Source organism: Protobothrops mucrosquamatus, unplaced genomic scaffold, assembly GCF_001527695.2.
Source record: "Protobothrops mucrosquamatus isolate PMUCROS unplaced genomic scaffold, P.Mucros_1.0 scaffold2691, whole genome shotgun sequence".
NCBI lineage: Eukaryota > Metazoa > Chordata > Lepidosauria > Squamata > Viperidae > Protobothrops > Protobothrops mucrosquamatus.
The window spans coordinates 103305-113280 of record NW_015388737.1 but is presented as its reverse complement, the minus strand read 5'-3'; the positions used below and the strand labels follow the sequence as shown (position 1 = coordinate 113280).

At 45.0% G+C, this 9976-nt stretch overlaps 1 protein-coding gene across 1 annotated transcript in view; it reads left to right on the top strand.

Annotated features, from left to right (window-relative positions):
- Positions 1–8488, top strand: part of LCMT1 (leucine carboxyl methyltransferase 1) — a 16949-nt gene extending 8461 nt beyond the window's left edge. Inside the window, exons 6-9 of the mRNA XM_015825566.2 lie at positions 1565–1666; positions 2639–2730; positions 6485–6582; positions 8262–8488. Of these exons, the coding sequence (XP_015681052.1) occupies positions 1565–1666; positions 2639–2730; positions 6485–6582; positions 8262–8284 (315 nt within the window). The 3' untranslated portion in view covers positions 8285–8488. The remainder of the gene's footprint in view (positions 1–1564; positions 1667–2638; positions 2731–6484; positions 6583–8261) is intronic.
- Positions 8489–9976: the final 1488 nt, after the last annotated feature.

Sequence of the window (9976 nt, the reverse complement as noted above, 5' to 3'; positions counted from 1 at the left end):
ACCTAGCAGGAAGCTCTGGTGCAAAGGCCCTCGTTGCATATTGCTGTTGCTTTAAATCACAAGTCTAGGAGAACTGTCACTACTAGTTCGATACCTGCTATCGGAGTGCCCAGTGCATTTGCTATTTCCAGCTGGGAGTTGTGAGAATCTGGTTTCTAGGAGTGCATCTAAGAATGAAAGGGAGGTTCTGGGCAGAGATTAAAAAGATACATGTGTAGCAGGATTATGGACACCTTGAATGTCGTATGAAGACTGCATCTTTCTACCACTTGCTGGAGCAGCCAGGAGTTCCAGGGTTCCACATGGAGCTGAAAACTGCTGCTCTTTTAAGAGTTGTCTTCAATTTAGCAAGTCGGCTCTGTAATGCCTTTTTGGGTTTACACTGAAACCTGAAAAGCTTGAGGCATTCTATTGAATTTCAGAGAAGTGAATCCCAAAGCCCAACAGTTTTCCAGATTGTTGGTGAAGCAGGTAGAGTCTCTTAATGTGTTTCCCCAAAAATAAGACCGGGTCTTATATATATTTTTGACCAAAAGACCCTTTAGGGCTTATTTTTGGGGGATGTCTGACTTTGCGGCCGTCTGCCCACTCCATCCCACCATCTGGTTGCTTGTGGTCGCAACGGGGCAGGAGAGCGCACGTTGCATCGGTGCCACTGCCACCAGGTGAGGCGAGGCAGGAGGGGGGGTGGAGCTGCCCCACATGCCCCACACCGACTTACCTCAGGGCCCCCGCAGGCAGGCCGCTCCCTGCTTGGTGACCTCTCCCCCGCCTGTTCGATGACCCGGCTGCCCCCCCGCCTCTTCCCTTTCACTCCGCTCCCGAGCCGGACTGCCATGCTGTGGAGCATGGGCAGGGGAGGCTCGGCTGCTTTAGCTGGCCCCCCTCTGCCATTTTGGAGCCAGGGGGAGTGGTGGCGAAAGGCCTCGGCTGCCACTGCGCATCAGCCACGTCCACCGCTGGAGGGGCTTTCTTCTGTCCCTGCTGACCCTGCCCCCCCCCTGCAAATCACCTGCAGCTGCCTTCCCTGCCACTTGGGTCCTGTATCACTGCGTTGTGTTTCGTTGCACTGCCTGCTCCCCGTTTGCCGCCTGTATTGTATGGTTTCAATGGTGGCAGCTCTGGAGACTGAGAGGGGGGCTCTTTCGGCTTGGGAGAGGAGTGAAAGAGAAGAGGCGGGTGGGCAGCCGGGTCGTTGGACGGGCAGGTAGGTTGCCAAGTGGGAAGTGGCCTGGCTGCGGGAGCCCTGAGGTAAGCGGGGCAGGATGCATGGGGCAGCTTCACCCCCCACCTGCCTTGCCTCACCTCGTGGCCATGGCACCGGTGTGATGCGTGCTCTCCTGCCCCATTGCAACCATGAGCAACCAGATGGTGGGATGGAGTGGGCGGCTCTTAAGTAGGGCTTATTTTGGGGGTAGGGCTTATGTTAGGCGCAAGCCAAAAAACCAGGCTAAGGCTTATTTTCTGGGTAGGTCTTATATTCGGGGAAACAGGGTAGATGCTCATTTGTGCATTTGTGCTCTAAATGGAGAGACAGCAAGTACCGTTCTTGTGTCCTTTCCAGGTGAATATGGCGGACCGCTTTGGACAGATCATGATTGACAACTTGCAGAGCAAGCAGTGTGAGCTGGTTGGTGCAGATGCTTGCAGATCTCTGGAGTCCCAGGTCAGATTTCCTGGACAATGGGACTCAGCTTGGTAAACTTCCAATAAAAGAAGAGGGCTTTGCCCAAACTCTAATGCCTGCATTCAGGTCCCAACTTCACCGAGTACTTTGCCCTGCATGCTCCATCCCATAACACAGGAGTCCCCAACCCCTGGGTCGGTCCATGGCCTGCCAGAAACCGGGCTGCACAAGCGAGGGAAGCCCCATCCGTGCATGCACAGGATCCAGGCAGCACACAAAACCATGCCCCTCCCAGCCCAGAGAACCAGTCCCTGACGCCCAAAAGGTTGGGGGCCCTTGCCGTAATAGGCCTTGTTTTGGAGAAGTGCCACACTTGAGGAAAGGGGATTGCTCATGCTGATATTATACAAAATCCAGCTGACTGGCCTTGTGGCCTTCTTAGTCCGAGAGCTGCACTGTTTTTGTCTTTAGAACTATAGAGTTGGTCAGGGCCATTTAAACCACTGAGTCTAACTCCCTGCAAAGAGGGAGAGCAGGAATCTAAACTGACCGTATCCCTGAGAGGTGCCATTTCAGCACTTCCTTAAATGCTACTTCTTGTTGAACTCTTCCTTCTGTGAGAAGATTTTTCATGATGTTCAACCAGGTTTTACTTTCCTGGAAGTTTTATCCATTATTTTATCCATTATGTATTCATTATTGAGAAAGATCGAGAGCAGGTCTTGATTGTTTTCTTTGTGACATCCTTTCAGAAGTTTAAAGGTTAAAAAAAAGATTTTTTTGAAAATTGAAAAGGAATTTTCAAGGCTAAACCTTCTTAGATCCTTCAGACTGCTAACTCTTTGCGTGGTAACATCCTGTTCAGACCCACTGCTTGGCAGTCTGTTCTAGTATTTTGCCCAACTACAATATTAAGCTGAATGTGAGGTAACTTTTTGAGTGATTTATCTTCTTTTTTGAGTCCTGGAAAATTTGCCCCTAACAGATTTTTGTACTGCTTTTCATTCGCAGAAGGAACGATTCCTGCAACATGGCTGGGAAACAGTAAATGGTCTAGATATGCTGAAGGTCTATCAGAGTTTGCCACCAGATGAGATCAAAAGGTAAGCTCCTCATTGTGCTGTTTTTATTCAGAGAGAGAGAAGGAGAGAACAGACACGCGTGTGCATGTTTGTATATCTGTTCACATAAAGCATGCGAAAGCTAGTTTGGAGTAGTGGTGAAGGTGCTGGCCTAGAAGCGAGGAGACGGTGAGTTCTAATCCTGCCTTAAGCATGAAAGCCAGCTGGGTAGGTGGCTTTGTGCCAGTGACTATCAGCCCAACCCACCTCACTGGGGTTTTTTTTGGGGGGGGGAAGAGAAGACAAGAATACTCGGTAATGGATAGTTAGTGGTGAAGGTGCTGGACTAGGAAGAGGGAGGCCTAGTCTTTCCTCAGCCATGGAAATTCCCTGCAGAAAATTCCCTGGGGGACTCCGGGCTAGTCCCTCTCTCTCAGCCCTAGATTGGAAAATTTTAAAAAAAATACATATCTGCTAACCTGCAACTGAAGCAGCACAGTAAGCTATTGTGCGTGACCTTCAGTGAACAGGCCTTCCTCTGACTATGGTTTGAGCCGAGGTGATAATGATGACAAGACCACAGATTGATAATGGTAATAATGATAATACAGTTTTAAAGTTACAGTATAATAGATAGTTTATATGCAAAACTAGATAGCTACAGTGCATGTTATGGTAACCCCTGACATGTTTGCTTGCAATAGAAACAGATGGCAGATAGCCCTGAATCAGCCACATGCCTGGTGGAGATAGTTGGAGGTGCTCTGACTTTAAGCCCTCCCAGCCTGAACATGCGAAAGGACAGCCCACAGAGTGAGGCGCCTGATGCTGATCTGCAGGCCCAAGATAAGACTGAATGAGGGATTGCAGTACTTGAACTAGCCTTGTTCCAAAGCAGGGGTTGTCATCTGAAACTGAATTTGGAACTGAATAGATAATTTACTTCCATGTAAATTATGATGCATTCGTTACAAAATTGATGTATTTTTAAATTACCTAACACCCTTTCCTAAAACTGCCAAACCTAGAATACAGGGAAACAAGAATCCTGCAGTGTTGTCTTAACCCAGGCTGAGGAATTCTGGCTGAGGAATTCTGGGAGTTGAAATCCACAAGTCATAAAAGGGCCAAGTTTGAAGACCCCTGTCTTAACCAGTGTGCTTTTGCCAGGTGAGGTTGATTGGTGTGTCGAACCCAGTCAGCAAAAGCATTCCTGCCTGTTGAGCTCAGCTGGGTCTCCAGAGAGAACAAATGGGTCAAGGGGTGTCTCCAGAATGCATGTCCAATTCTTCTGAATGCTGCTGATTCTTTGATCTTGGATGAAACATCTCAGTGGATCCATGTACAGTAGATGTTAAAAAGCAGGACAGGCTAAGCCCTGAAGTATCCTACATATAAGCAAAGAGTTGTGAAGTGGAAATTAATCCTGAAATACTCTTTGGTTTTGTAGCATTTTGCTCCAGCAAGCCAAGGTTTTGCCACCCACCTAAAAGTGAGTACAAAAACTGCAGACCACCTGAGAACCAATATGGCCTCAGCTGGCACCAAAGTGTAATAATAGTTTTATACTTTTTGTTCCAGTAAGCCTTAATTGGTTGTCCTAGTGTTTAAGAGGTACCAAAATGTCAAATCAGGATTCAGATGCAGCATCTAAAAACTCAACATTGTTATATTCACCCCAAACTAGGAATGTGCAGTACTCACTGATAACTTCAGGAAACTGCCCCCGGAACGACAAAGTCTGGAGGGGGAACGGAACATTCCAGGGTTCAACGGAACGTTCTGTTCCTGAATTGGTGAGTTTGCACATCCACAACCAAAACCTTTGCCAAAGTTTTTTGCAGTTTGTTCCATCAAGCCCAGGTTTTCTATCTCTTCCCTCCTCTAAAAGTGGGTAACTGATACTCGGAGAACCCAGAATTTGTATTTTTCTTAATGGACTGAAAACATTGGATGGGTTTCTTAGATAAGAGAGCGAGTGAGTTGTAAAGCACATTTTGATAAAAGGATGATAATGGACAGGATATAGCTAAGTCATACTGTATATATTGGACTTGACACTAATACTTCTTACTGATGCTTCTTACATTAATAGGAAATGTTGGAAAAATGAATACTGCATGATCTGGAAATAAATTTTAGTCTTATTGTCAGGGAGAAAGACAGCAATTGCTCTATTTGGAGAAATTTGGCTCTTAAGGCCTTTTGGTTGCATATCTGACATTGGGATTACAATTATGTTATCAATGAATAAATATTGGCCCTTTGGTGTAGAAAGGAACAATGAAAACACGTTTTAACAGGATAATTTGCAGAGATGTCTGCTATTCACAAATGTCTGTTAAATAGAACAGAACAGAGGTACATAATTATGTTCTATTTAACAGACAATTCATGTTCTTTGTATGATGATACTATGATGCAAGCTTCTTTACAAATAACTTAGATTCATCCACATTTAAAGTTTTATAACATAAGAGTTTGCAAAGTTATGTTTGGTTTACTCCATATAGGCTCAGATCAGAAAATTGCCCTGCTAGATTTTTAAAAGGATTTGCTATATATGTGAGATTGTCAGTTCCAGGCGTGTCTCATGGTCCCAGGGCTTTTCCTTGGTCTCACCGTAACTGTGAGACTTGGCAGAAGCTGATGGAATACCCCTGAGATTGGGAAGTCTCTGTCAGCCTCAAAACAAATAGCCTTGTGGAATTAAAAGCACAGAAAAGTGAAAGCGTGGTTTTAAGAAGTTGCTGCTGACTCTGCTGGAACACTTTTGTGGGCCCACGGCAGTAGTACAATGCTTAAAAAGGTAAGCATCTGAAAAGCTACTTTGTGCCCACCTAATATAAAAGAGGAAAAGGATAACGGTGGTTTTATAAATTGAACTGCATTACTTTGTAATCAGTTAATTAAGTTTACACTTAATATAGTATAACTGAAAATACTGTATTTTAATTAAATCGGTCTCAAGCTGTTGAAATACATTTTAATGACTTTCAGTCTGATCACATGCCAGTTTTTTATAGTGAGCTTTTATAGCTAAAACCCTGTATACCGTGCAAGCTTGATATTTTAAAATAACAAAAATGATCAATGGGGCCAAACTGATTTTGGGGTGCTCTGTAGCATAACACACAATCATGTCAGCTACCCACTTTGGCGAGGAACTGAAACCTGAAAATGCTGGTAGAAAAAGGAACAAAACTAGTATAAAACTTTGACCCAGGTTTTTGGTAAATACAGCAATGTTGGGGGGGGGGTGTCTTAAGGGCTTCCTTTGAACCCCAATTTAAAATGTCTTAACACAGGCTGGGCTTTATTGAGCAAAACTTTGGCTATGTTGGTTTAATGGTACTCTGTGGCCCTCACAGAGGGCATGTCAATTACCCATTCTTAGTTGTCATTCAAAAACTGTGATGGAATAAGATACTGTAGTATAAAACTTAAGAATAGGTTTTGAGTGGAAACCAAATTTCACAATTTTTGGTTACCTGTTCTATTAATACGGCTCGCCAACTCACAGATTGTGATACAGCAGTTCAGAGAAACCACCAGGCTCCTCTGTTGGGCTCCTTGGACTGGCCCCCCTAGAAGTCCTGAAACTTCTGACTCCCATCAGAGTCTTGAATTTTGGTTGGGCTGATATGTGTCAGGAAGCCTGGCTCAAAGCTGCCCTGTGAGCTCTGGACCTAGCTAGGAATTTGACCCTGGCTCTAGTCCATCCTGGTAGCTCCTTCCTCTCTTAAGTACAGCTTGTGTCTGCTATCACCTGTCTTGTCATCCTCCTTCCTTCCAGGATAGAGGCACTTGAGTTCCTGGATGAGAAGGAACCATTTGAGCAGCTCATGCAACATTACAGCCTGTGCTGGGCTATCAAGGATTCCCAGAATTTAGGTATGTTCCTCTCTCTCGTCTCTTGCTTCAGAGCTCAAAGGACTCGTACATGGCTGGACCGTTTGGGAAAACACACTTGTTGCTTGTTGCTCTGCCTGGAGGCAGTTGGTCCACATGTGTCTTGGCTTAGAGTCAAGATTTTTTCCAAATGTTTATTAAGAGTTATAAATGAAAAGAAAAAAAATCAATATAACTATTAAATATATAGAAAAATAAAAGAAAAGGGAAAAGAGAGACATAAAAAAAGAAGCAGCTTTCCCCTTCATCTCAGCAGGTAAAAGTAATTTTATTAGCTGTGACTGTCTCAAAATAATCTCTCTTCATCCCATAACTCATCCCTTAGGTAAAGAAAACAAAGTAAAATGGCATGTCAATGTTTTGTCAGCAAAAGTCCAATAAAGGCAAATATAACTACTTCTTTTAACTCTGGTTGAACAAGCCAATCTTACAAACCTTATTTAAATACTTTAAAAAAACCTTTAAACCATTCCAAAAGAGGCCCAGAGGTAATTTGTGATCATCTGTTTCAAAGCAATAATTCTTCAGAACAGATTTCTTTTGTATCAACAAGTAAAATTTATCCTTTTGTTGTCAAAAAAAGCCCTTCCAAATTTTAGCAGAGCTCTTTTGTATATCCAGAAGAAAAAATTTAACTAAATCAGCTTCCTGGTTTAATATCTATTCATCTCCTTTAGGGAATAAGTCATCTATCATATTCATTTGTATTACATTTAAATCCCCCTTCAATTTAATTTCATTGCCATCCATTGCAGCTCATTCCTGTCTTACAACTTCATAAGGACGTGCTCTATCAATTTCATCGTGTATTCCATCCATTTTGTCCAAAAGCTTGCACTATTCAAAAATTTATACTAAGGTATTCCGTAGTTTGCACTAAGGATTTCAACTCTGTTTTCTTTACCCTCTGGCTCCAGTGCCCAGTTTTCAAGGTCTCCTTAACATTAAAAAAAAAGCAATCTCCATTCACCTTGAAAAAATATCTTCTAAATAATTCAAAGCTATAATTCCAAATCCCTCTGACCTCTTAATCCGTCGTTAACTTTTCAAAATCCATATACTAAGCATCCTTTTGCTTCATAGTCCTAAAATCATATTTTTAAAACATTTAAAATCAAATTTATACCATCTCTTTTAAGGACACAGAAACTTATCCAATGAATACAGTAACACCTTGCTGGTCAAATAGCTCCAATACACAAAAAATAAAATAATGCAATGGGGTGATTAAGATATCAGGATCTGCAAGTGTGAGCCTGATGTAGCCCCAGCTCCCAGCCACTCCACTCGTAAGCCAACCTTTAAAAGGGCGGTCTGCTCACGAGGAGCGGCTGTCCAGAGCCCAGTGGACAATCTCAGCCGTTTCCTCTCAGACCCAGCATCTACCTGTGAGTCTCCTTGCAAAAGCTGCCTTCTAAGGTCAGCCCACCGTGGTGGTCCCTGCAAGTGTCCTGCTTACATGAGGGTTTTCGGATTGCATTGGGAGGAACCGGGAGGTTCTGCGAGAGTTTGATGGGCTTCTAGGGGAACCTGAGGGCCAAAAAAGTTCACCCAGATTACAGACACTTTTCTGTTACTTTGCTTCTTGATGGGTTTTGGGAAACAGATTTTTCTGTTTAAAAAACTGTGAAAGCCCCAAATTCTCCCCTGTCTTTCTACAGGCCTTGCAGACATTACTCTGTGACGCATTTGCTCCAGTGGAGCTCCAGGTGAATCTGCTGCCCCCTCCTGGTGGGCCTCTGCATGCATCCGCTGCCCCCCCTGTTCCCAGGAAGATGCCCGCAGGTGAACATGAGCCTTGGAGCCCTGGCAAGCCCTCTCCTCTCCCCCACTCGTGGCACGTGGCAACCTTTTGAATAAATTACTCTTTTTGTGAGCAGCTGAAAAACAAGCGAGTCTCTCTCTCTCTCTCTCTTTTGTAGAGATTCTTCTAAAAAAAAAATACCATGAAGGGAAAGGGATTCAGATTTCCTCTGGATGTACAAGTGATGCTCTTTCCCTCTCCTTGACTTGCTGGCTGCCTCAGAACTGGGCTGATGAGGATTTCAACTGGGGCAGGGAAGGGGCCCCCGTTGGCTGTCAGCAATCCTTAGAGGCCCTCCTCCTCCTCCTCCTCCTCCTCCTCCTCCTCCTCCTTCTCCTCCTCCCTGGCGTCTCGCGTTGTTCTTCCTTTCTGAAATAATGTTCCACCCTCTTCTGCCTTGAGTTTCTCGGTGTCTTCCGTAGGACTCCGCTTTCTTCTTTTTCCTCAGAAGAGAACTGGCTTCAGTCTGGGAAGCTCTCCCTCTCATTGAGGGGGAAATCCTGCTGGCTCTGAGCTGCAGCTTGTGGTGGCTGTACTGAGACACACTCCCGACCCTGAGAGGGTTAATAAATGGTGCAGTTTTGTAAAGCCGTTTCATGCCTTTTTTTGATAACTCAAATAATCATTTGATTGAACAAGACTCTGGGTGCCCCAATGCAGCAGGCCCAAAGTGCCAGACGGCACTACCACACGGACGTTTTCTCCCTCTCCAGGAAAGGAATTACTTCCCTTGGTTCAACCTAAAGGAATTCCCCTCCCCTGCTGGAAGCAGAATCCCCCCCTCCCCAGAATTTTCCTCCCTGACTTTGTCCTTTGATCACCTGACCCATTTTCTTCTTCCTGTCTTCAGAGAGATTGTTTAAACAAGCGCTCTCTTCCCAGAGTGCCTTCCTCCCCTGTCTAGTGGCCCCCTAAAGGGGCTAACCACAAGCTAACTGGCACTCAAGACCCTAACCAGGTTCACCCTAAAGGCTTCCTTCTGCCAGTTGGCGCACAGTTTGGGGGGCTCTTCTGTCAGACACCAGAGCCCCTGATTCCTAACCTGAGACCTGTAAGCATCAACCTGTTGCAAATGTTTCCATTGACACCTGGACTCCGTGTCCCACCTAGTTTTGTATTCCCCTTTATTTATAAGAATCAGAAAACATGTGACCGTTTTTCCTCTCTTGATGACTCCTCCATTCTTAAGTACTTCCTTCATGCAAGGTAGGCCGAGATGGTAGACATACCAGGCAGCCTCCCCAGTGTGCTTCCTGGGAATGGTGGCCCTCTGACAGTCTAAACATGGGGATCACCTGCTGCAGCCTGTGGAGCCCAGGAATTCTCAATTTTCTAAGGATTAAGTGACAGGTAACCAGCAACCTGCAGTGGGTCTGGAAGCAGGGTAAGTGCAAAGGAGTGATAGAGAGGGGTGTTGTGACTGTGTGTGTGTGTGTGTGCCCTGCCGGCCAACCTCTGTGGCTCTTGAGGGCTCCAAAGGCTGCCCTTTGATTCCTCAGATGTTCAGATTTCAACCAACAGAACCTGTTTCCCATTTTCCAAGTTCTCTTCCAGTTAACCCAGATGGACTGG